The 25,984-nt window shown below is 35.1% G+C and overlaps 4 protein-coding genes and 1 pseudogene across 9 annotated transcripts; 4 read left to right on the forward strand and 1 right to left on the reverse strand.

The window, feature by feature from the left end:
* Nucleotides 1-4,599: 4,599 nt before the first annotated feature.
* On the forward strand, nt 4,600-9,258 carry LOC140963055 (nuclear intron maturase 2, mitochondrial-like). Of its 5 annotated transcripts, none has more exons than XR_012172656.1 (4): nt 4,600-7,074; nt 7,736-7,841; nt 8,825-8,902; nt 8,982-9,258. XR_012172656.1 is itself a non-coding variant. In XM_073422272.1 (2 exons), exon 1 carries the CDS (start codon nt 4,857-4,859, stop codon nt 7,071-7,073), a length of 2,217 nt encoding a protein of 738 aa, XP_073278373.1. In that variant the 5' UTR covers nt 4,600-4,856; the 3' UTR covers nt 7,074; nt 7,721-8,101. The 5 variants fall into 5 exon arrangements, 1 of the variants encoding a protein (XP_073278373.1); XR_012172654.1 differs by having other exon boundaries at nt 7,721-7,841; nt 8,982-9,257; XR_012172653.1 differs by lacking the exons at nt 8,825-8,902; nt 8,982-9,258 and adding an exon at nt 8,212-8,396 and having other exon boundaries at nt 7,721-7,841.
* A 1,422-nt stretch (nt 9,259-10,680) lies between these two features.
* On the forward strand, nt 10,681-13,494 carry LOC140963359 (probable NAD(P)H dehydrogenase (quinone) FQR1-like 2). Its single transcript, XM_073422649.1, has 3 exons — nt 10,681-11,366; nt 12,883-13,213; nt 13,357-13,494. Exons 1-2 carry the CDS (start codon nt 10,819-10,821, stop codon nt 13,109-13,111), a joined length of 777 nt encoding a protein of 258 aa, XP_073278750.1. The 5' UTR covers nt 10,681-10,818; the 3' UTR covers nt 13,112-13,213; nt 13,357-13,494.
* Nucleotides 13,495-15,629: 2,135 nt separating this feature from the next.
* Nucleotides 15,630-17,719, forward strand: LOC140963087 (uncharacterized). Of its 2 annotated transcripts, none has more exons than XM_073422315.1 (5): nt 15,630-15,922; nt 16,033-16,077; nt 16,175-16,459; nt 16,575-16,828; nt 17,331-17,511. In XM_073422315.1, the coding sequence occupies exons 1-4, from the start codon at nt 15,712-15,714 to the stop codon at nt 16,820-16,822; spliced, it is 789 nt and encodes a 262-aa protein (XP_073278416.1). In that variant the 5' UTR covers nt 15,630-15,711; the 3' UTR covers nt 16,823-16,828; nt 17,331-17,511. The 2 variants fall into 2 exon arrangements, with proteins under 2 accessions (XP_073278416.1, XP_073278415.1); XM_073422314.1 differs by having other exon boundaries at nt 15,632-15,922; nt 16,575-16,753; nt 17,331-17,719.
* A 676-nt stretch (nt 17,720-18,395) lies between these two features.
* On the forward strand, nt 18,396-19,883 carry LOC140962937 (membrane protein PM19L-like). Its single transcript, XM_073422058.1, has 4 exons — nt 18,396-18,737; nt 18,834-19,011; nt 19,156-19,204; nt 19,285-19,883. The coding sequence occupies exons 1-4, from the start codon at nt 18,605-18,607 to the stop codon at nt 19,393-19,395; spliced, it is 471 nt and encodes a 156-aa protein (XP_073278159.1). The 5' UTR covers nt 18,396-18,604; the 3' UTR covers nt 19,396-19,883.
* Nucleotides 19,884-20,031: 148 nt separating this feature from the next.
* LOC140962935 (uncharacterized) lies at nt 20,032-23,582 on the reverse strand (annotated as a pseudogene).
* Nucleotides 23,583-25,984: the final 2,402 nt, after the last annotated feature.

Genomic DNA, 25,984 nt, shown 5'->3' on the forward strand with positions numbered 1-25,984 from the left:
AATTGATATTTACGAAGCTTACAAAGTTTCGCAGCTTCTCCAGGTTTTTTACACGTTAAGACTGGCTTCCGAAACCTCAAGACTTTTGTTGAAAGCAAGAAATTTTACAATGCAATTGTGAACGCGTCTTCATGTCATCTCCAAATCCAAGTCTTCCATACTCTCTTCTTTCCCCAACCATACACCAAGGAAAAACATGAATTAAATAGACAATCTCTGTTAACAAGATTCTTTTTTCATTGTCTCAACGTGTGAAAAGCTTGAAGAAGCTGCGAAAACTTTGTAAGATTCATAAATATCCTTTTTTTCATGTGTAAAATGACTTATTGAAATGAGGGTGGTGGGCTCGGGTTTATATTAAAAAAACCATGGAGAGGATAAATTATTTTGTTTGCGACATTGAGTAACCGATTGAAATGGCTTATTGAAATGACCCCAAGTGCCTCATGGTGTTCTGTAGGTTTCTTCAGCCAAGTGGGGAAGAACAAGGCTGGTGATGATCCAAGAAATAAACTGCTGCATATGATCATAATGTTTGAATCCAATGTCTGATTACTTACTTAAAAGACTTCCAATATATTGGATCCCAGCATGCAAGTTGATATGTGGGTATATGGATATAAAAACACTTTAAAAATCAACTTTACCTAGGACCCGAGACTTGCTGTGACAAGATAAAGATTTACATGGGTAGGAGTAGGATTATTGGGTGGTCTTTGTTACCTAAACTCATTCTGCTCAACGGGGTCATATCTCCTCAGAAAGCTCGGACACTCTATCCTTGGCTTGCCATGGGTAGGAGTAAGATTATTGGGTGGTCTTTGTTACCTTAATTCATTCTACTCAACGGGCTCATATCTCCTCAGAAAGCTCAGACACTCCCTTCTTGGCTTGCCTAAAGGCATCCAGCCTTCTAACATGCCAACCACATCAGCCTAGGCCTCAATTTTGGTTCTACATGCAAATCAAAATGTGGACTAGTTAACTTATACGAAGGTAATTCTAACAAGTGGCAGAAGTATATGACCTTCATTCCTGGTCCCTTACTCTTGTGCTCTTTTGTATAATTGCCCAAAAACATGTCTATATCCGACATAGTAGGTGTGTGTATGGAGCGGAGAGCTGCTGTTAACTTTATCATATGTTGAAATCACTGCCAGACATTATAGGTTTAGGTGGATCATTCATAAGCCTTTTGAGTACTTCATTGCAAATTACAAACTTCTCCACCGTATGTTTAAAGTGGACGCTGATGATTAAATCCATGTTTCTCTTACAGGCAGAACTATTGATATGGCGTGTTCCAGTATTTATAGAAGAGTTACATCAGTACAATTTCGGTTCAGTAAGTCCTTATATTCACAGATTGGGTTTTGTACAACGAAAGTCATGGAATTTCGTTACTCATTATCATCTTTTCTATTACTCTGTAGTATGTTAATTGCCTAAAGGCATCCAGCCTTCTAACATGCCAACCACATCAGCCATTGAAGGACTCAATTTTGGTTCTAACTTGTAGTGACTGACAACTATGTCGCGACACCCTTTTCACTGATTATTTTTCCACCAGTAGCTTTATATCTTAAAGAGTATGATAGACAACCCTTGGGCATAATACACATGGTCAAGACACACTCTCTCTCTCTGATAATATAGACTTTGAGTCAGCCTCTAATCATTTATAGCTTAAAACTCTGATTTTTTTAAGCATCTTCTAGCTACTTTTTTCTATTTCTTTACTAGCCTAACTTTCCTTGAATCCCTGCGCATAACTGTAGGTTACACACACACACACACACACACACACACACACACATATGCCAATAGGAAATAGGATCGAGGATCGTTTGCTTGAAATCACAGAAGTTTCAATTTGGTGCAAAACGATCGTCTGGGACAAAGTCCTAGGCTCCTGGCACATCGTCGGCCCCCAGCTCGGCTCAGGCACGGTCACGGTCTTGGCATGGCAGTAGCAAACACCATCATTTTTTTGACATCAATCTCCAATGTTTTCATGGATTTTCTAATATCTTCCGTAACATTCAAATGCTCCTGGGGTTTTTCATCCGTTGCAAGCAAGATGAAGCTCGCAACACAAGCTACAGAAGCTGCATTCACAATTGCATTGTGGAATGTGTTGCTTCCAGTAAAAGTCTTCAGATTCTTAAAACAAATCTCAACCCGTGAAAAATATGTAGAAGTTGTGAAAAATTCATAAATGCCTATTTCTACTGCGTAAAATGGTGGGGGTGGGTGGGGGGATTGATAGGGTATATATTGAAAAAAACATGATGCTATTTGGAATGTGCTCCGTCTCTTCCATGAGAGAGGATGGAGGCACTGACAATCGGTTTGCACGTCCTCTGTCTCCTCCATGAGAGAGGATGCACTCACTGACAAAAATGATTATCCATTTCAGCTAATATTTTGTGGACTCATCTCAATCATTAATTAATTCATATATTTTTCTTAATTATTTTAATATGTTTGAATATCGAGTAAGTTTTTTAATAGATAAATTATATGTATATATGTAAAATTTTAGTATATTAAAATTTAAAATTTGTTACCATTGTAAGATGTTCTTATATATTTTTATTAATAAAATGAATCAATTATTTTCATATTTATAATGAAAAATAATATTTTTTCATTCAAAAACGATCGTCTCACAAATATAACTCATTAGTTTTTTTAAAATCAAAATTCAAAAATATATTTGAAAATTTGATTTATAATTTTAAAAGCATTAATATATTTTTTAAAATTTATTTCCCTGCCAGTTATTTTAACTAAAAATAAATATAAAAAACAAGAAAAACCAGATGAATGTACACCTAAAGACACCCACAACGAGGGTGTTAAATTGTGAGTGGGCATTTCAAGGAAACCGCCCCACGCGGGCCCCACCATTTTGGATTAATATTTTTTTATTTTTTATTTTTTTCACGCGGGCTCCACGCCTATTTGAAATTAATTATTTTTAATTTTTAAATTTTTACTTTTCCTTTTAACGGTAGGATTGGATTTTATGAATCATCTGAATTATGCCCATCGAAGTCCATATCAATCGCTTCCAGCCGAATACTGACAAAACATGAGTCATCCGTATTTCACGTCGTCGGTTGTTCATGGATATAGTATCCCGCACACAAATGTTATACCTTTCACATCTCTGATTTTCAAAAAAATTAGATTAAATTAATGAAAATTTTAACATTGTATTCATTAAAAAAAAAAAATCAATTTGTATGTAGATGCAATCTTTTAAAAAATTTCGTTGACTTATATTCGCCAATATTGTAACTACATATAAATTCTTCGAGTTTAGGCATTCAGTTACTTTTGGGCCATTTTTTAGTGTTAAAGTATTGACAATTTTAATTTTATTCTGTACATGAAGTATACCAAAATTTTTGCCACAATTCTGAATAAATTCACTCATTAAATATCAATGCGATCAATATTTAAATATGTAAGTTAATGTTGCGTTTGAATTGATAGATTCCAAATTCAAAGATTTCAAATATATTTTTATTCTTTAGAGGCGTAAAACCATAAACTTCAAATTCACATTTATATGTTTTATGTTAATTAGGATAAATTTCATGTTTACCCAATAATTATGTCATTTGAAATCATTAACGTGTAAGAGTAGGTCTCTTGTGAGACGGTCTCACGAATCTTTATCTGTGAGACACTGAGACGAGTCAACCATACTGATATTCATAATAAAAAGTAATACTCTTAGCATAAAAAGTAATACTTTTTCATGGATGACCCAAATAAGAGATTTGTCTCACAAAATACGACCCGTAAGATCGTCTCACACAAGTTTTTGTCAACGTGTAAATAAGTAAAGTGCGAACTAAAGATTTAATTTATTATTTTATTGTATAATCAATAAAAATATAATCAAAATCAATGAATTTCAAATTCATCTACCAAATGCACCCTAAGCTAACCGTTGAAATAGAAGTATGTGTTCATTAGATATTAGTAGGACAATTAGAGTGGAAAATTAATTTAATATATACACAAATCTATTAGCAACAGCTAATATATCTTTTTTTTTTTTAAATCATTAATATTTAACTCATGTGTTAAAAAAATTGTAGCACATTTACCTAATTTCTAATGGGTCTCATGAATGAATTTTAAAACACAAGATTTTTAATATGATTTTTTTATATAATTTTTACAAAGAGGTGTTGATGTAATTTGCTTTAATAATTCATAAATCTCTCACATGCTAAAATAAAATCAACTTTTGAATTCTTCAAAAAATATTGGGATTAATTTATTCACTTGCTAATAGCAATATCACAATTTTTTGAACGAATCATAAGTGTATAATGAAATAAAAGATTAATAGTAGTTGGCAAACAACACATTTTTTTATGAATGATTGAAAATAAATTACATATTTAAATATTAATGATAAATTCTATGTATCCATATAAACTTTAGTCTATTATTGTATCCATGTAAAATTTAGTTTATTAAAATTTAAAATTAGTTACAATTTTTTTTTTCAGATTAATTTAATTTTTCAATGATCGTTTTTTATTTTTTATTGCAAGAAATTCCCGTCGTCTTCAATTCTTCAATAAAACCCAAAACCCTGGACCTAAGATAAACAGATCAAAAGCAAAGCTGAACGCAGTTGCTGTCAACAATCCCCTCTCCCGGTTGAAAATACTTGTTACAGAGTAAGGTTCAAAGTAGAATCCTGTATTCATTGAGTTTCTTTTTGCGATTTGAACCACTGTCCCAAGTTTCAATTTTGTTGGGTTATGATTGATTGAAAGTTTTATCCTTTTTGCATTTCCTTGTGGTGCTCTGAGCTCTGTTAAATGCATCGAACTGTGATGGTGTTTTGCCGCAGAGCACTCAGAAGTAGAGCCACAGTTTTGTCTCCAAATCACCGCCACTACGTGTTGCTTCATCCTCAATTGACAAATGCAGTCAACCTAAGAAATAATCGTGGGTTTTTTCTATCAAGAGCACTTAGCACTTCTACTTATTATAGGCGAGTGCCTGACCCGGATGACCCGGCCACCTTGATTAAGGGGGACGGTATTGCAGTTTGTTCTCAAATGTGGATTGAAAACTTCAGAGAACCCGAGAAAACTATTACCAATTTGACGAATTATTTGAGGAGATTTGAATTGTGGGTTTTGGCGTACCAAAAGGTTTGTGCTGATGAGATGGGTGCGTACATGCCACGAAGTTCCATCACACGCGCTGCTCTGGAGAATTTGTTGGCCCTACGTAATGCAGTTCTTGATAGTAAGTTCAAGTGGGGAGCTAGGTTAGAGTTTTTTGTCAAGTCACCAAAGGATAAGACAGAATATGAGTCTTTGTCGAAGAGGAAGATCAAGGCAATCTTGACAACTACGCAGCCAGCTGCTTTTCAAGATAGGATTGTCCAAGAGGTATTATTCATGATTTTGGAGCCAGTTTATGAGGCTAGGTTCTCGCAGAAGTCATTTGCGTTTCGGCCAGGCAGGAATGCCCAAACAGTTCTGAGGGTGATTAGGCGGAACTTTGCAGGGTACTTGTGGTATATAAAGGGGGATTTGAGTACAGTGTTGGATGGAATGAAAATTGGTATGGTTATTAGTGCTTTAATGAGGGACGTTAGGGATAAGAAAGTGGTTGATTTGATAAAGGCAGCGTTGACCACACCTGTTATCACTAGTAAGATTCATGATGGGGAGAAGAAGAAGAAGACTAAAAGAAAGTATCAAAAAAAGAGAGTTCTGGCAGAAGATGAGCCGAAGCCTGATCCGTATTGGTTGATAACCTTCTTTGGGTTTGCACCAGAGGAGGCCGAAATAGTTCCTTCATGGGGCCATTGTGGAATCCTAAGTCCTCTTTTGGCTAACATATGCCTGGATGAATTGGACCGTTGGATGGAAAGTAAAATTAAAGAATTTTATAGACCATCTACCAGAGATGTCATATGGAACTCTCCTGATGGGAATGCAGAACAAGGCAATACGTCTTGGCCGGAATTTGTGCCAACAAGTGGCCCAGATAAGACTCGGAAGATTGACTATATCCGCTATGGTGGTCACATTTTGATTGGAGTCAGGGGACCGAGGGCCGATGCAGCAACTCTTAGAAAGCAGTTGATAGAATTCTGTGACCAGAAGTATATGCTGAAACTTGACAACGAGAGCCTCCCGATTGAGCACATTACTAAAGGGATCATGTTTCTTGACCATGTATTATGCCGAAGGGTTGTCTACCCTACTCTAAGATATACGGCTACTGGTGGAAAAATAATCAGTGAGAAGGGTGTCGGGACACTGTTGTCAGTCACTGCAAGCTTGAAGCAGTGCATCAAACAGTTTAGGAAGCTGAGCTTTCTGAAGGGAGATAGGGATCCAGATCCACAACCTTGCTTTAGAATGTTTCATGCTACCCAGGCTCACACAAACGCTCAGATGAACAAGTTCTTGACCACAATGGCTGAGTGGTATCGATATGCAGACAATAGGAAGAAAATCGTTAATTTTTGCTCTTACATCCTTAGAGGTTCACTTGCAAAGCTCTATGCTGCTAAGTACAAGCTAAGGTCACGAGCAAAGGTTTACAAGATTGGTTCTCGGAATTTGAGTCGCCCTTTGAAGGAAAAGAAAGGGCAGTCGCCTGAGTACCATAATTTACTTAGAATGGGTCTTGTGGAATCAATTGATGGGCTTCAATACACCCGAATGTCTCTTGTACCAGAGACTGACTATACCCCATTTCCAGCTAACTGGAGGCCAGATCACGAGAAAGCATTGCTCGAATTTATTGGGCTTGAAGACTCTCGAACTCTTGATGAGCAACGTGACTGCCTTAAAGAACAAGGTCTGATTTCACCTCAAGATTACATTTCGATGCTAGTATGGAATTATAAAAAGAACGCAATTTCTGTGGACAATCTTTCCTTTACCCGAATCAGTGAGAATGAACTGAACAATGAAGAGGCTTTATTGTCGGATTCAAATGATGAATCAAATGAAAGAATGGACAATGAAGAAGAAAAGATAGAAAGGATTCATGTTGCACAAATGTAAGGTAATTAAGTCAGTTTTCTCCCATTCGAGGGTAATTGTTCTTTCTTATTCTTTATGTACTGCAGAATAGTTTGTAAGAGAATTATATAATTAATTCAAGCAACACTCATACTTCGTTCATGAATCAGTTAAGTTCTACACATAATGGATATGCATAAAAAACTCACTGTTGTAAACATTTAATACAAGGGTTAGATGAACAGTTATTTTCTCTCGATAAAATATGTTCAATAGTAATGCAACTTGGATATTACACTTGTATTGAAATCCTAACTTTGTATTATTCAAACTTGAATGTTTATGGACATACAGATTATCTCAATAGTAAGATATTCGATGTTACTTATAATATGTTCATTCTGAACACTTAAGTTCTTCCTCGATTCAAATCTTCAATCTAAGAGCAACCTTAGAGATTAGGCGGTTCATCTATGAACCTCTCTTTTGCAACCAGCCAAATATTTTCAACAACTTTGTACTTGAGTTGGTTGAATTTAATTTGTTTACAAGTATTGCGAAACCGAAAATAATTGGATTTGTTGCCAGATTTTTAAAATACTTGGTCAGGGTTGACCGCCTAATTATGAAAGGATTTTGTAGCTTGTGATCTGCTCTTTTTTTGCCCAATATGGTCCGTGTTGACGCAGGACAAATAATGGCAGTGGCTCGACCACGAGGGCCAAACTTTCACAGGCGCCGCTTCAAAGTACAATAAATGTTGCCAACTCAGTCCACGGCTCACAACTATCACCCAGCGATCAAGTCCAGGTAAGAAGTTGTGATTACGTTTTTTACCATTAAGATGAGATGTACCAAGTTTCACAAATTTATTTGCCAAATAAATGAAACGAACTGTTGATATGGGACCAACATCTGTCCTTTTTTATCTAAGTTTTCCATAAACCATAAAAAAATGCCGAAATTTCCTACCTGAAACGGCATAAAACTATGTCAATTCCTGAAACTATTCCCAATAACTAAGTATTTTATATATATTCACTAATTTGCATGCAAAATTTGACGTGCAATCTGGTAGATTAGTGTGTGTGTGTGTGTGTGTGGGGGGGGGGGGGGGGTTAAGAAGAAGAGGAGGAGGAGAATTCTTCGCCTTCATTAAATTGAGTCAAAATAATGACAGACAGACGCAATTTGCCAAAGTTTGGAGAATGGAACTTGAAAAATGGGGGAGCAGACCAATATTCCATGATTTTTGAGAAGGCCCGGAATACAAAACGTGCTGGAGGAGATGAACAGGATCTTCATAACTCGCCAAGGAGCCGGGAGACTGTGCCTTTAACTAAATAGGTAGCGCGATCGTCAAAGCCCTCTGCCCACAAGAGGTGGCTGTGTTGCTCGAACCCAAAGGACATCGACTCTTGATCATAAGAATCCATGGATCAATTCTGCAGAAATCTTTTGGGGAGTTTTATATTTCCAAGAAATCGCTGTTCTTGAAATGTTTCATCAATGGACATGCTTGATTCTTTTTTGAAATGTATGGATTCGGTTAATTCCTTTTTTCATATTGAAGATTGGGAATTAAACCAACTCTATGTTTACATTTGTGGGGATTGTCTTGATAGAAATAATTAACCCCTTTATTTTTTTTTTCGTTCATAGATATTATACATGGAGCTTTAAAAACATATTGGTTTGTTGTTATACGATTGGATCTGTCACAGAATTTGTATTCATCTGCTTCTTAGCACGGGCCTGGAAATATAATGCAGAAAGAGTTTTTGTTTATGCAGAAAGAGTTTTCAAATGTATTCAAGGTATGGTATGATTCTTTGGGAGGCGATGCTGTTGGTCTCACATTTGTTTCGAAGGTATACCTCATGATTCTCATTGCTGAGGCTCTCATGAATGTACTATTTCATTCTTGACCCATTAATTGTATGATTTCAGAAATGGCGAAGAGATGAGTTTTCAGAAGATGACAATCTAGTTGATTCACTACAATCTGTAGGTAAGCTGGGTAAAGGATTCATAAAAAGTGTTCATCTTCTCAAGACCCCAATGTTAAAGAGGTGTACATCCAAGCTTATTAAAGAGTGAGGCAAACCCGATTTTTGGAGAAAGGATTTCTCTCATTTTGCAGAAGTTGCAAGTGTATTTGGGATTTTAATTGTTTTCAATTAGAAAAAGTTTTGGGATTAGTTTTTGTGTATAAATATTATGTAGTTAATTAATAGCATTTTTAATATTTTGAAGTTTGTTAGAATTTTTTTTTGAGAAAGTTGGTTGATTAGATTTTTAAATCTACGTGAGAGACTTGAAATAGTGTGTGTGTGTGTGTATTTCTTGATTATGGTGTTCGATTTTGTCAAATTTTATTTTGATTTTATTATTAATTTTAATCATTTTTCTCGTACGATGTTCCTGTAACATTTTCGTATATAATGTTAAATCATCATTTCTAATTAAAAGAACTAAAAACACAAAACATCGAAAAATAAATGATTAAAATTTAAATTTTATAACTTAAAAGATCAAAATATCATAGAATCAGATATCAGGACAAAAAAATTCAATTTTTCAAAAAACAAAAAGCGAACAATTGTGCTCCAACATTCTCACTTGCTCTTCGTTTAGCTTCCTCTTCAATTCCTTCCCCAAATTTCTGTTATTTGGTGCAGTAGTTTCCTTCATTAATGAAATTAAAAACCTCAAGTTTTCTTTAAAATATATCACGGGGAAAGATTATGCTACACCATGGGATAAGAGCATGGTAGGCCCTCAAATAAATCTCTTACAATTTTTTTAAAAATAAATTTCATATATATATATATATATATATTGTGGATAGCTATATCGCAGCAAGGGATTGACAATTGGCCTTTGCATATATATGTTTTTTTTTAAAAAAAATTCATGCATGCATGTGGTAAAATGTGATTCGCTGATCCAAACTCAAATAGATGCTGTCGTATTTCTTAGATAATAATTTTTGAATTGTAAAGCATTTCGATATGTAATTTTACAACATATATGTTAAAATTTCTTGATTAAAACTATGTATGTATGAGGACAAATCAATGTACAATGAAACGACGGTTGCTTTTATATTGGTTTATGACATTCCATGCACGGTACAATCAAGTTGACGGATGAAAATGATATGTTGATGAGAATGATATATTGGATAAAAAAGTAATTTTATGTTTTTAAAATCCAAATCTCATTAAATCTTATCAAATTTGATGGGATTTGGATATACTCATTGAAATCTTATAGAATTTCATAAAATTCTAAACAAATCCGATTTTTTTTTTGAATCACCATCCAAACAGTAAAAATAAGATTTGTAAATCCAAATCCTATCAAATCCTCTCTCCTGTTGCTAAACACACTGTTACGATAATTAGTATGTACGAACCATTAGGATAAGTTGTATGCAAGGCTTACATGGTTCCATTCCAGAAGAACTTATATGTCTTTATAGCCCACTATTGTTTTGGGCCGGTCCAAATATGAAGAACCGAGGCTCCGGGATTACTAACCCGGCCAACTTTAATAATTTAATTTATTTTATCTTTTAGAGGCCGGGGTCTACTTTCTCATTTTTTAAAAATTTTAATTTAATAAATAAACCATAAAACTGAAACGACATCGTCTTCCCAGCCAATTGACTGAGCCGCCACACCTGAGCGAAGCTTCCGCCACTATCACTTCTCACCCTCTCCACTTCACTATCGCCACCACCACCTCCCCTCCCAATATCTCTCGATTCCCTATAAAATTCATGGGAAAGGGTGGAGGCTGTGTTCCCAGCAAGAAAAAGCTTCCAAAACCCACAACCGCCGCCGCATCCTCCGATGATAGCCTACCGGAATCCACCTCCCCGCCTGCCACAAACCATGTCGTCAGCAATGAGTCCACCACCTCCACAATTTCAGATCCCACGCGGAATCTCAAGCTTTTCATAGTTTTTTACTCCATGTACGGCCACGTGGAGGGCCTTGCCCGGCGGATGAAACGAGGGGTTGAGATGACTCCCGGCGTAGATGCTGTGCTCTACCGTGTGCCCGAGACGCTACCCGATGAAGTACTTCGCAAAATGCAGGCTCCGCCGAAAGACGATTCGATCCCTGTGATCGGGTCTCCCGATGAATTGGCGACAGCTGATGGATTCTTATTTGGATTTCCCACAAGGTACGGGTGCATGGCTGCGCAAATGAAGTCTTTCTTTGATTCTACGGGACAGTTGTGGAGAGAGCAGAAGCTAGCTGGCAAGCCTGCTGGCTTCTTCGTCAGCACCGGAACTCAAGGTGGAGGCCAAGAGACTACTGCGTAAGCATCTTGCAGTAGAATTATTCCTACTGATCCGTGTATTTGTTCTGGGACAATCGCTGGACGAGTATGGTAGATGAAAATTTCATATTAAAGAAATTTGATTCATTTTCAGCAACTGTTGGTCCACCCCTCATTGTTGGTCTTTGGAAATGTTGAAAATAAGAATGGAAATATATGCTTTTGCATTAACTTAATATGTTTTACTTTTTTTGTATTATGGTTTTTTTAATTGCGTTTGCCGAAATATTTTGGTCATGAGTATCACTGGATTTACCCTGCGAATTCATAAGTCGTCTGATTTCTCGTCAAATTGTATATTCTTAATCTCTCCATGTTTATGAGATTTAAACAAGGAATAAGCAAGTAAGTTTCTTGCAAAAGCTTTTCTTATGGGTATAGAATGGCATGGAAAGTGGAGATTTGCAATGTTCTTATCTGTGCGGACGCACATGTATGAGGTGTATTTCCATGTGTGTGAGAAAGAGAGGCTGATCTAGGGATTGATACCGTGAAAAAAATTATACAAGTTTCTTTTTCTGCCCTGTCTGGTAATCTAGGTGAGGCTTAAACTATGGATGTAACCTTAATCTATTGATTAGTTTAAGATATCAAGGGATCATTATATAGCAAGATAATGTCTTGTAGGGAATTGTCCGTTGATGGAATATAAGGATCTTCAAGAATTCACATAAATGCTTCATTGTTGCAAAAGAATTACGATACTACGTTTTCCTGGAAAACCACAAAAGAAAGGTTGTATCTTTCTTTTGGTAAGTTGTTAATTGGATGAGTTGAGTTGATATAGCTTTCTCTTTTTTTTCTTCTGCATTTATTTTCATCTGTTTCTCCATCCTTACGCTGCCCCGAAGGATACTAGCTCTTTGGAAGAGAAAGCACCTTTTGTTTCCCTTCTTGAGGCCCTTTACACCTTCCTCTATGAAGTTCGAGCCTCCTCTTAGAGAATCCTGTGAATTGATCGAGACTGTTGCTGCTGCCCTCTAGGCTGAGTTCATATTGATTTAACGGATTCGGATAAGTTTCGTAGCAAGGCACCAAAAGAACTTGATGATGAAATTAGTATGTAGGCTGTTGAACTTGATTCCAAACTATTGGATCAGCTGTGCTGAAAAGTCATTCTTAATTTAATTCCTTTTATTGGTATTTTGTTTTGGGACATGAAATATACCTATATCGTGGTACCACTGCAATTAGTATAATCAAGTGTTTTTTATCTTGATTTTGCAATAACTGGGAATATTAACTCTGAATTATCACTAGTCTGACATAGTATCACCATCCGATCATCTGAATTATCATGCATCAGAAATTTGTATAATTAATAAGGTATAATAATGTGCACGGCTCTTGAATGTAATTTATCTGAAATATATCTTCTGAACCCTCTTATTACAAACATACCTCAGAAATTGTCATATGTGTTTCTTCCATAGCTCAAACTCGACATTTCATGTTTGAACATAAATTTCACTGTTCACATATTACGCTGCTGCAGGTGGACAGCAATCACACAATTAGCTCATCATGGGATGCTGTTTATTCCCATTGGATACACTTTCGGAGGTGGTATGTTCAAAATGGATTCCATCAGAGGAGGTACTCCGTATGGTGCTGGAGTCTATGCAGGTGATGGCACGAGGGAACCAAGTGAAACAGAACTGTCCATTGCAGAACATCAAGGCAAATACATGGCTGATATTGTTAAGAGGCTTGCTCAGAGTTAACCGCACATTATTTGGCGAATACACCCTGTGGAGTGATTTGATCTTTATTTATTGAGTATGTGGCATTTCTTTTCATGTCTCCACTGGCAATTGGCGTTAAAGGTAATCTCTTGCTTACTCTCCGATAATCTTGCAAAATTTGCTTGTTTCTTTGATTTCAACTTTGGTTTTCCTCTACATGTTGGATGTTCTGATTGATTTCAAAATTGTAAATATTCCATTCATATTTTTTTTCTTTTTTACAGATCGAATGGAGGATAATAAGGTTTGAATTCATGTAATCTGTTTCTATACAGTCAGTATACGTTCATTTGATTTGTATTACATTTCTTACCATGTTCCTATATTTTTTGAAAAATCTATATATTTTTACATTTGTGTCGCATGGTGTCTCTATTTAAATCTGCAAATTTAGTGGTATAATAGCATCTGTAATTTATGGTGTTCGAGCATTTTATGTAGATGATAATGACTTTCCTTTCCCAATTCCCATCCATATCCATATTTCCCCATCATACCTGCACATTGAAAATAATCAGACACTGATGCTTATCTATCTCCAAATTTGTCACTTATAGCCAGCCATTAACCTTATCTTCTTTAATTCACAAGATAATGTACTCGTGCTTCTTTTTTATATTAGTTATAATCTTGGGTATGTTTGAATGAAATTATTTACATTTCTTTTAGCAAGATTAAAGTTATATTTGGGGTCGAAATCTTGTCATAGCCAAATGTCGAGAGCCTGTAATTAATGTTATCTACAGGTCTGGAACAAAGTTGTTTTCTAGATTTTTCCAATTAAATAAAATAAATAAAATCTACATGGAAAATTATTATAACATGTAATTTACGTAGAAATTCATGACATTTATAACTTGACAAACTGAAAAAATAATAAACAATTTTCAAACCATACAAAATCAATTTGAAGCAACCACACCAGGCCCGGGCGTGACATTTGCAAACAAAATGAGCGGAAATATAGGACAAAAAGGTGACCACATGGAAGGCAATCATATCATTTTGAATTATTTACGTATCTCATTATACTACAGGAGAGATGCATAGATTTTTTTAAACAAAATTTATATAAAACTCATTTATCTTATTACATATATATGAGAAAAAGTTTTATACGAAGTGAATGTTATTATTATGTACATAAATTAAATACAAATAATATACAAGGTGAAAGAGGGTTAGTTTGAACCTAAGTTTCAAGGGTTGATCCTATAACAAAGTAACGTCATATTTTTTTACATGATGTAATGTATTGATTTCCATGAAAATGATCGTCTATTGATATTCCACATACATTTATACTATAGAGTATAGACAATACTATTTGCTAATATTTGATTTTGCATTCCAAAAATCAAGAAAATGTAAGAAACAAAATCTACAAGCTAACATTGTATTCACCGTAAAAGGAATATGATTCTTATCAAAATCTGTGTGCCGCAGGCAAAATTAGCCTAGATTTCCTTGATTCCCTCTCACTAGTACACGCCAAATGAAATATGGCCCAGTACCCAAAAAACAAGATAATAATCATTGAAAGATCAGATTTATGAATTTGAATTGCCTGGTCCAGTTTAAATTTTTTTGAAAAGTAGCCCTTGGCATCTTCTCTTTCGTTGATTCGTCAGTTATTAATTTATCGGCCAAACAAATTTTTTATGTTATATGATATTAAAATATGATTATTATTATTATTTTGAGTTCTTGATAAAGGGGAATACGAAATAATTTGGAAATATGGCCAATTGAACCGTTTTCCTCAAATTTTGAGAAAAATGGATTCTGACAAGATAATCTTTTTTCAAAAGCCTTTCCTTCGTGTGCAATCTCATCTATGTTTCACGATATAATCAGTGCTGCTTTTTAGATTCTTATTGCACGTACAATATTTGATCAATTAATGTGTACGTTCTAAATTGATACTCCCGAGGGAGGTCCGAGTTTTGGGTACTAGATGATCTCGGATCATAGATTAAGTCTTAACACATTTTGGGTTGGTTCAATAATAGTTGGACAAATGATTGTCCAAGACATCATCTCCTCGGGCTGTCAGAAACCGGGCTTCTAGACGAGTTCTCGGATGATGGTTCTCTACATCAGTTATCTCGATATATATATGCTGCCCCTATCATTTTATTCCTAGAAGAAGACACAATAGTACAACATTTCTCCTTGTTATATTGATTTTCATTATTCACCTGCTGACTTTGGCATCGGAGTGGTCATACCGGACATCCCTCCGACGCTCATTCACATGGTTATCTTCGTATTTGCAGAACAATACCAACCTTCATCGGAAGAAGAATCTTAGGTTTGGACACATTTTGTTGTGCTCTCATCTCTTATCATTTTTTTATGCGATCCAGTAAACTGCCCAATTCAGCTCACCTGATTTACCCTGATCACATCATAAATATTAATTTCGCGCCTAAATTATATGACTTTATGCATTAAAATAGAAAATTGTTATTTATCTTATAGATAATCAATCAAAACTTTTATATATATATATATTTACACCAAATTGAGCACCTCATTCATTCTGAAAACACAAATCTACACTCGTGCCAAAAACCATGGAGAAATCTCTTCACGGCTCAAGACGACATGACGAGGTCGATTTCGACTTGAGAGAATGGGGCCTCAAGCGTCGAATCAGCCGAGAAAACACGAATTCGATAAGATTTTCAGCGTCAAATCTAACAAGTTTCAGAGAAGATGCAACATCTTTCAGATCAAACATTACCATATCCAGCACTACCTCTTCTCCAGGATACACACCACGGGGTAACATTTCCATTTCCTACGTGAGAGCATCGTCTTTAAATGATGAAAAAAAATCCAATTTTCTTTGATTATTCTCACACATTCGTTATTCGTTACCCTCTTTTATGCAGAAGAAATTGACCCTTCCACTTATTCGTTCACCACGGCCTTGAAAGGTGAAATTTTTTATGAGAAAATACTCATTCAAATTAAAATTAAAGGTTCAATTTTTTTTATTTGAATATTTGATGACTTCATGTTTTTCGTCTGCAGCGTTACAGGCGAAAACAATTTACACATGGGAATATCTTTCACCAAATGAAGGCTACACTCTCAACTCCAAATGGAGTGAAGCTGAGAAATACATTTCCAACCCTTTATCAGGAACAGTTCCATTGGAATGTTTATCTGCAAAAACATTGAGTGGAAGGTCGTTTCGTAGCTTAACAAGTCGAATCACGATGTCTGCTCCATTGATATATCCTTCGATGAATTTGCAGCAACCTCACTGCTCCAACTCCATTGAAAAGGAGCAAGAAAAGAAAATCAGTGTCCAAGGTTTAATTTCTCGCTGCAATCTATCATACTTTAAGGGACATATATATATATATATATATATGTATCGCTAAAACTTGTATTTTTGTATTAAAAAAAATTGTAATTTTCAATTCAGAGAGGTTGAAAACAATTACGACGAGAGACATCGGGACACAAAGCACTCTGGTTGGTCTTAGATCGAGAAGCCCAAGTCCGATTCCCACTCCTTCCATCGAAGAAAGATCAATAAAGAAGAGTGAAAATGAGGGCGGAGACTCATCTGTTTCCAGTGGGAAATTTACACCGGACAAGGAGGTAATGGAATCAGCATTTTCAGTCCATCACTTTAAATTGATGTCAACATACGAGGCTTCCAATTTTTAAATAAAGGTTCGTTATACTAATGCAATGAAATTTTTGTTTTTGAAATACATTAATTTGATAATTTATCAGAGGTAAAAGAAATCATTGTAAGCGTAAGATCGCACGTACGGGCCTGGGTGCTAAGATTTAGTATATCTATGGAGGCTAAAATCTAAATATTTTTTAACAAAGTAATAAATCTTGTATATGGTTATATTGAGATAGTCTGATTTGCAAGCTATCCCCACAGTGCTGATGTATATATTATATAATATGTGTGGAGCTCCTGTGATTTTGAATCATAGAATGGTCCCTCGAGCATGCATGTGCCAAGTGCGTGTTATGTGGTCACACTTCTGGATTTCATAATGTATGCATACATACCTCTCGGAGAATTTTGTCTTTTATTTTCATTTGATAAAGAAGTGAAATTGATATATATATATCGCGTATAATATTATCAACTTTTTTTTCAAATTCAAAAACATGGATTTATATGTGTGACATATATGAACTGATCTTTTCACAGGTAGAAGTGCAAAAAACGAAGGAGGATGGGGAATTCGCACAAAAAAATGAAGGAAAAGAAGATAGGCCGGATAAAGCAAGAAAGAAAGCGAGTACGTGCAGTTGCTTCTCTCTAATCACGAGAAAGAGAAGTAAGAGCAAAACCACAAAAAATACTACAACTCTTCACTTCATTAAAGCTTGCTATGTCTAATATGGCAAATTATTGTCCATATATAAGAATGTTTGAAAAAACAAGAAGAAGAAGCTAATAAAATGGGTTGCGAGTGACGCAAGATCACTTATTCAAAAGTACCGTACCATGTAATTTTCGATGGGACATTTAGTTATGTCCGATGGATATTGAAAATAAAGTTATTATTTGTTCATATAAATGATTAATGTTTTCAATAGTAAATAAACTCTGCCCAATCTTTAATGATTAATTTACTGGATCATTGAATGTGGTAGAAACGAAGAGTTCTTTTGTTCGGTGCAAAATCTTTTACGTCAATAAATCAAGGTTATGATAAAATTACGTATGAAACAAACATTGAATATTTATGAATAATCTAAAATTAATAATATTATCGATAGTGTATGCAAGAATATGCTCAAAATGACATCTGCATGGCGTCCTAACTAGCACAAAAACAAAAGTTGGCAACTAGCTAAAGTAGCATTGACCATCGCTGAATACAAATAAAGCTGCGCCTAGGTACTTGGAGTCGACGCCTGCAAATATTTTTAGTCGTGCATTATTATAATTTAATTTAAAACTAGTATTGCTTGTCATGCTACATGTTGAGAATTTTGGTGTTAAATAAAAATATAGAGATTATATTAAAATAAAAATGGTATTTTACAATAATTTTTATGTTAATAATATGGTTATTTAAAAATATATATAGAGCTAAAATAATATTTTATTAGAATATACAGTAGTTATATATGAGATACAAATTTATTGTTATGATTTTTTTTATTAAATAAAAATGGAATATTTTTATAATTTCAATTATATGTGCCCGATTGTTTTAATGAATTCAGAGGCATGATTTATTTTTATTTAACTCGTAGAGTAAAGTAGATGATGATGATGATCCAGTCACTTCCCTTTGATGCTCGAGTCTTACACAAGCAAAACAAATATACATGCATCATCATTCCATTTATTACCACAAACCCACCTCGAATTTCGCAAGTTCTGCAGAGAAATCAAAGCACATACACGCACACACCAGAGGAACGAATCGGTTTAAGGGAGACTGGGTTTTGAGATTGATTTGAAGATCGATGGCGGTTGGAAATGGTGGAAGAAGGTTGATGGGACCTCTGCTGACAGTGAATTTCGTGGTGTATTTGATTGTTGTGGGGCTGGCTGGTTGGTCTCTCGACAAATACATCGATGGAGAGCAGAATCATCCCCGTAAGTACTAAGTACTAACCCTCTCAGTTTATATATATCTCGAAAGTCATTGCGTGCAGCTTCCAACTAGGCTAGGCTAATGGCTTACATGTGCAGACCTGGGTGGAAATCCTTCGACGATTTTCCTTCTCATATTTGCGTTGATCGCTGGTACGATGGGGATATGCTCGGTGTTTCAGGGATATATGCAAGCTCGTGTATGGAACAGTGTTGGACTTGCAAGTGCTGCAACATCCGCAATCATCTCATTGGGGATTACTGCTCTGGCTTTTGGGTATCCATCACATATAATCATCAATCTCTTGAGAAAAGATAATCTAGAATATCATGCATAACCATTGCTTCGTAGCCTACATCATATCATGCCCCAAGCTTGTTTGTGTTCTGAACATACAATATTCTTTGCCAATTGACACAGTCTTGTTTGCAAGCAAATCATAATGGGAGGACACAGGGGTAAACGCTTGGTAAGGTGTCTAACTCAACATAGAATATTCATGGCATCCATCACCGACCGATTCTTGAATTTTAATCTTGCAACTCGCAGCAAACGCTGGAAGCGTTTATTGCGATATCAGGACTCAGCCAACTACTCTACCTGCTTCTTCTGCATGCTGGAATATTTAACAGCAGATACGGGCCGACTTACCAAGGTTAAGGACACCCAAAGAATACCAAAATTTCCAAGTTCACAATCTTTCAGGTTTCAACAGGACGGTTAGATGTTTGTCCATAGTCTGAACCAAGTGATTAATAAGTTTAGTGAGGTATTAGAATCTACCAGAATGTGGCATATCCGAGTTGCAAGAATTTTAATAACTAGAGAGATTCCGTTGCTTGCAAGTAGAAAATAGTTATTCTAGTAAAGCTTTGTGATGCTGATGCAACAGATTGGTAGTGGAACGAGAAAACTTGATGGCAGAGGACGAAAGAGCTGGCGAAAGTTTCATGTAATCCAACAGAAAAATTAAATAGTGGTAGTGATATTCCCAAATTTAAATATTTTCAAATTTTATGCATTACTTTTCAAAAAATGCAACGGTCAGCTTACAACCTCCGATGGTATTTACGGCCATTAGATCAATTCTTAGGTGTTTTCGCAATTTACCCAAAAAGCAAATTATTAAGTTACATATTTTTTCTCCAAAAAACTAAACTTGAAAACCATGTATTAGAGTTGGTAAGTTGTATCAATGAATGGCGAGAGTGCAACACGCATATCCAAGGTAGCTAACAGTACCCCATATCTATTATACAAACTTTTCTTCTACAAGAAAACAAACTGGGCCATTACTCTGAATTTAGCGATTCAGAGTACCTGATCAGTTTCAGAAACGTGCCATTCAGCTATTGCCAGTGTGTGACGGCCACCACAAGCAACTAGTTTAGCACACCACCGGCCTTCATCTGCACTGGCACTGATGCCTTTAGGAGGTGGGATTGCTATGGGAACTTCAGCTGGATGTCCTGTGGTCACCTTTCGATATCCCAAACGTCCATGGTCCCCTCGTCCAAACTGCAAGCATCAAGAATTCAAGATAAGTTGACGACTGCCTTGAAAATCCCTTGGATTCAAGTTAAACGTGAAATGGAAATAGAAAGTTTAGCCGATCTAGTGTTCCTAATTGAGTTTCAACGCCAACAAAAATGCACAGCAAAGAGTAAAAAGCATTCAATGAGTGTTACAAAGATGCATTTAATGGGTGTCATATATTATCTCTAGTTTATTTTATTGAAGAGCATGTAATGTTTGGAGGGCTAATAGTATGTCCATTTGTTGCATAAATAAGATTAAAAGAAGCGTAAAGCACTCACTGAATACAAGCGGCCATCCCTCGTTAATGCAACGGAGTGAGTACCTCCACAAGAAACCTGCAAAGAAGAGAAAAGTTTGTCATTTGATTTTTCAAAAATGCATACTATAAATAACAAAACAAGATGTTCACGTCTCAAAATTGCCTAATTGCTCATCATAAAGGGACAAACCACAAAACTTAAAAAAGAAAAGACGTCGTAAATAAATATAAGTCAATTAGTACAAACATAGAGATGTCACAAGTGTTAAAAGAGCAAAAGCTAGAATTTGGTTTAGTCCAATACTCAAATTCACGCTACAATAAAATGCAAGTTAAGTGTTTTTTGCAACACCACACACGTGCAGTTACACGATACTGTTGGCCCTGAATGGAACGTTGAAGGAGCAATTCATTTGTTACATTTTTATTCAAGCTATTACAATTTTATAATATAAGAATCACAAGAATGCTGACACATGTAAGAACCTGAACCTGGACATCAATGCATAGAATCTCTAACTCCAACCACAAATAATACCGAAGACTTTCGATTCTCAAAATTTATCATGGCAATAAGTTCTAAACTTTACTCTTTTGCCATAGAACTCCAAATTGTTATTGCCATATGATATCATTAATTTTATGACGTATAACCTTCAAAATTCCCTATCTATTCTCTGCTTTTGTTCAGAAGACACACTTAAACTTGCTAATCACTAAAACATCAGATCCCTAACTATTTGTAAATCCCACATTGCCATCTCTTTCATCATAGAAATATAGAGGCTTCCAAACGAAACTTCACAGTTTTTTTTTTCTTCTTTTTTTGCAATTCGGGATTTACAATGCCGTCTCTTTTATCGGAGAAATTAAGACTTTTTCAAATGAATACATTTTCTTTGTCTTAATGGTCTACAAGATTCATACAAAACAATTATCAAAGGTCATATAGCATCGAAAATTATCGATACTATGGAAGACCAACCAAAGCAGTTAGTTGAAGACGATATAATGAACCAACACTGACTGATGGCAAAAATAAAATGCTCACAAGATTCTATGCATTGGAAAAAGGAAACTAATGGCCACCAGAGAATATACAGAGGATAGTAACACAAACCAAAGTAAGATCAGAGAGGCCCTGGACAGGAATAGGTTGTGATCTTGGCTGGGTATCACCAGTTCCAAGCTGACCATACACATTATTGCCCCAAGCCATCAAAGTTCCATCATCAAGAAGGGCTAAATTATGAAAGGCACCAACTGCAATTAACCTAACACTATCAAGACCTTGCACTCGCACTGGGGTTGAAATTTGCTTTCTGTAAATTGATTAAAGTTAAACAAGTGTAAGCAACTGACTAAGCTACTAAATCCAATGAATGCTTGCAGCATATATGAAAAAATCAGACAATAAATAATATATTTATCTCGGACTTCACTAAACCAAACATACATGTCTCCAGGAGGCCATGGTTGACCCCATGTCCATACATGTCCTTCTCGGGTAAGAACAACAGAATGAGTGCCACCAGCAGCTACCTGTGGGATGAGAAAGTTTGGACTTTAACTGGTGAATCTTATTAGTGGCTTGGTGCATGTGTATTGCATATACATTAGAATATCAAACACATGGAAAAAAAGTAAAATGCAACTTTTTGGGTTGATACAAAAGAATTCTAATTCCTTGGGGGTTGCAAAGGTGATAAGAACTATCGATGGTAATCAAAGTTCATCTAGAAGAATAATCATCAGTTATGCTTGATACTGAAAACATTTCAATTCAGTACCAAGTTCACTGCTACAATTTTGTTGACATTAATTAACCCTATCATCCAAGGGGAAATGAGTAAAATGCTTATAATTCCATACTTCAAAACTGTAACACAAGTTTAACCACCTGACGAACAGATAGTCTTGGTACGCATCACTGTGGAATGATTATATCTCTTCTGACAGGTTTGCCCGTGTCTTCTTTCCGTTCAGGTTCTTCACCACATTGTCCATACTCATTCCCACCTGCACAAAAGAGGGTTCGCCCTTCAAAAACAAAAGAAGCTAACTCCACTTTTGCGTGCACATTTTAATCACACCCTGTGACACTATCCAACACACAAGATCAAAATTTCCACCTACCAACCACAAAAAACTTTGAAAGCTGAAACTTCAAAATTTTATCCCTAGCTCTCATTATTGGTCTCTATAGACACATTTAAAAAGGTATAAGCGTACCCCATGCATAAGCTCGACCTTGTTCGTCAACGGATAAGCAATGCCAGCCACCAATAGCAGCCTATGATCAAAACCAGACTCTTTACTGACAACGAATGCCAAACTCTACACCATTGTCAAAATAAATGAATATATCACAGAAAAGAAACCACGAGACACCTGAATAATTTTGACATTGGCAAGTGCCTTAACTTGGCTAGGAGCATTCTCATTTTTGGTTTCCTGTGGATGGCCCAGTGTTCCTCTTTGATTCCAGCCCCATGTAAATAACTAAATCATCACAAGCAAACAATCACACACAGTGTAGACCCATCATCTTTACAGTAAAACCAAGATAAAGGACTTCAAAATCAGAACCTTTCCGTCATCACATATAGCAAGGGAGTTGCGGCTGCCGGCCACGACGGAGCAAACGTTGCTAGAACTCAGAGCAGAAATGGCACAAACACATTCTTTCTCCTCACTGTTTCCAATTCCCATCTGCCCATCTTCTCCAGAACCCCTAAAAATCATTGAAAGAAAGAAAGGAGTGAAAATTGAGAACAGAGCATGAAGGGTGACTGTAGTTTTCAGAGGTAACGGGGGAGGGAGACCAAGCAATAACAACAGTTTTGGAGGCCATGATTAGTGGGATGCCACTGCACCGGTGGGCTTCTACGGAAAGTTCCCAAAGAACGTGTCTTTAATGAAGACCGTGGCTGCGCAGCTAAAAATGGTACAAATTTCGGGTAGGTTTCGCCCGTGGTTTCAACTTGAATTGAAGTGGGCATCCTTATTCGGAATCCATCCTTCCATCGATGATACTCACTCCCAAAAATAAATTCCACGTCACAAATATTTTAAGAATTTTTGTGTGTGTAAATATCAATTATAAAAATATTAAAAATTTAATATATGTGTCATCAGACACGTAAATACTAATTATAAATAAAAATTAAAATTTTAATATATGCAATCAAATACACATATATATAATTTATATATATGTGTGTGTGAAATGAAAAGTAACTTAAATTAAAATATGTGTCTTATTGAATCCTTGAACTTATTGTATATTATTTTGGTCATTATATTATAATTTTTCGAAATCTTATATTTTTGGTATATTATTTAACATGAAGCATGTCAGATAATATGATTCCAATAGATTGACATCAACAATATTTATTATTCAAATAAACTCGTACGATAATTGTTACACACAAATTTATAACAAAAAATCTCATAGCAAATATAAGTACATAAAAACTCGTATAAGACAGTCTTACGGATCAATTTTGTGAGACGAATTTTTTATTTAGGTTACTCATGAAAAATTATTATTTTTTATGCAAAAAAATTACTTTTTAATTTAAATATAGACATAATTGACTCGTCCAACGGATAAAAATTCATGAGACTAATATAGCAGACAAAAACTTGTGTGAGACGGTCTCACGGGTCGTCTTTGTGAGACGGATCTCTTATTTGGGTCATCCATGAAAAAGTATTAATTTTTATGCTAAGAGTATTACTTTTTATTGTGAATATGGGTAGGGTTGACCCGTCTCACATATTAAAATCCGTGAGACAGTCTCACATGAGACCCACTCAATATAGCACAACAAGCTCTCTCAGCAAATAATTATTAATTGCTTATATCATTCATATAAAAAACATACAATTGTACGATTTTATATATAAATAATAATTAATCTTATGATTATTTAATAACCACTTAGAAAATAATATGTATATTGTGAGACAATTATACGGATTTTTATCTGTGAGACTGGTCAACTCGGCCTATATTTACGATAATAAGTAATACTTTAATTAGCATAAAATATATTTTTCATAGGTAACCCAAATAAGAGATATATCTCATAAAATTGACTTGTGAGAGTTTTTGTATTTAGTAAATTATAATAAAACAAATGTTTTCTAAGATCATACAATAACAATTTATGATTAATTTTCTCCTTTCATTTTGTACAAGTGAGCAAATTTCAAACTCTTTAATATTATAAACAAACGAAACAAATACACAATATCAATAATAATTTTAAAAAATAAATAAAAGCTACCTGATCTATCCAAATAAATAAAAATAATTGCAAAAAAGTGAAGCTGTACTTTAATTATTTTAAAAGCTAAATCAGTTAACAAAATCACTCATTGACCTCATCTAAGTCTTCTCTGCTCGTGAGATCCATTAAGCATAAGCATAAGTCATCGTTCGGTCTTGAATGACAGACATTCTTCTCATGGCTTGGATAAAGATCACTAACCCAAATGTCCAAAGTCATCGTTCAGTTTTCATGCTAGTTACTAGAAAAGTTGAATAATCTGATAACAAAGTAAAACGAAAAATATAAGAAATGGAATAAAAAAAATTGAAGCCGAACGTGTGTCTGATGTCAAATATATATTAAATTTGAATTAATTGCTTTCATTTTTTGGTAAAACTTTAACTAATGTATTTGAAAAAGTGTGAAATAATTGAGATTGATAAGAATTTAATACATGCTACTTGTGTATATATGGCTAGCACACTATGAATTAATGTATAACATATAGGTAGAGGCCGAAGCAGCATGCATGAAAATGCTGTCACATTAATTCGTTGGTGAGTTGTATATTTGTTGGATGATTTAAATTTATCTTTATTACAAGGGTTTTTGTCTCCGATTTATATTTCTTTTTCAATGCTTCATATTAAAACTACATTAAAACCTATTTTCTTAGACATATTGTTCTATGTCTGAAAAAAGGTGATGAGATTTGTTTCATGTCTCCGATTGTTTTTTCCCCTGAGAAAATCATATATGTTGCAAAAATGGCATTATATTACATGCAAAAATGGCATTATATTACATATGCACTGCTAAAATATAATTTTAATTTTTAGAATTTTCGACACAGTATGATTCCTTCACAGATCCATGAACCACACAGTATTCTAGAAAATGCTATTTTAATTATTATTATCATAACAGCCTGGAATTATCGTAACAGCCTGGTATCAACGTACGACCACCCAACCCGCCAACCGCCGAAGAATCTCAATTTTGATGTATGTTCATGCATGCATGCATGTCCACATATATTTAGTTATGTTATCATGAACGTTAGTTAGTTGGCATTCACGGTCGTCGCGAGATGTTCGCGCAAACATTTTTAGATTTTCAAAAACAAACTTCAACACATCAAAATTATATATATATATATATATATATA

Source organism: Primulina huaijiensis, chromosome 17 (genome assembly GCF_012295235.1).
Source record: "Primulina huaijiensis isolate GDHJ02 chromosome 17, ASM1229523v2, whole genome shotgun sequence".
In the NCBI taxonomy this organism is placed as follows: domain Eukaryota; kingdom Viridiplantae; phylum Streptophyta; class Magnoliopsida; order Lamiales; family Gesneriaceae; genus Primulina; species Primulina huaijiensis.

Coding starts and splice junctions, on each gene's coding strand:
- LOC140963359 (XM_073422649.1), top strand. CDS start 10,819: ATGGGAAAGGGTGGAGGCTGTGTTCCCAGCAAGAAAAAGCTTCCAAAA. Junction 11,367..12,882: donor GGAGGCCAAGAGACTACTGC/GTAAGCATCTTG, acceptor ACGCTGCTGCAG/GTGGACAGCAATCACACAAT.
- LOC140962937 (XM_073422058.1), top strand. CDS start 18,605: ATGGCGGTTGGAAATGGTGGAAGAAGGTTGATGGGACCTCTGCTGACA. Junction 18,738..18,833: donor TGGAGAGCAGAATCATCCCC/GTAAGTACTAAG, acceptor TTACATGTGCAG/ACCTGGGTGGAAATCCTTCG. Junction 19,205..19,284: donor GACACAGGGGTAAACGCTTG/GTAAGGTGTCTA, acceptor TGCAACTCGCAG/CAAACGCTGGAAGCGTTTAT.
- LOC140963055 (XM_073422272.1), top strand. CDS start 4,857: ATGCATCGAACTGTGATGGTGTTTTGCCGCAGAGCACTCAGAAGTAGA.
- LOC140963087 (XM_073422314.1), top strand. CDS start 15,712: ATGGAGAAATCTCTTCACGGCTCAAGACGACATGACGAGGTCGATTTC. Junction 15,923..16,032: donor TCCAGGATACACACCACGGG/GTAACATTTCCA, acceptor TCTTTTATGCAG/AAGAAATTGACCCTTCCACT. Junction 16,754..17,330: donor AATTTACACCGGACAAGGAG/GTAATGGAATCA, acceptor ATCTTTTCACAG/GTAGAAGTGCAAAAAACGAA.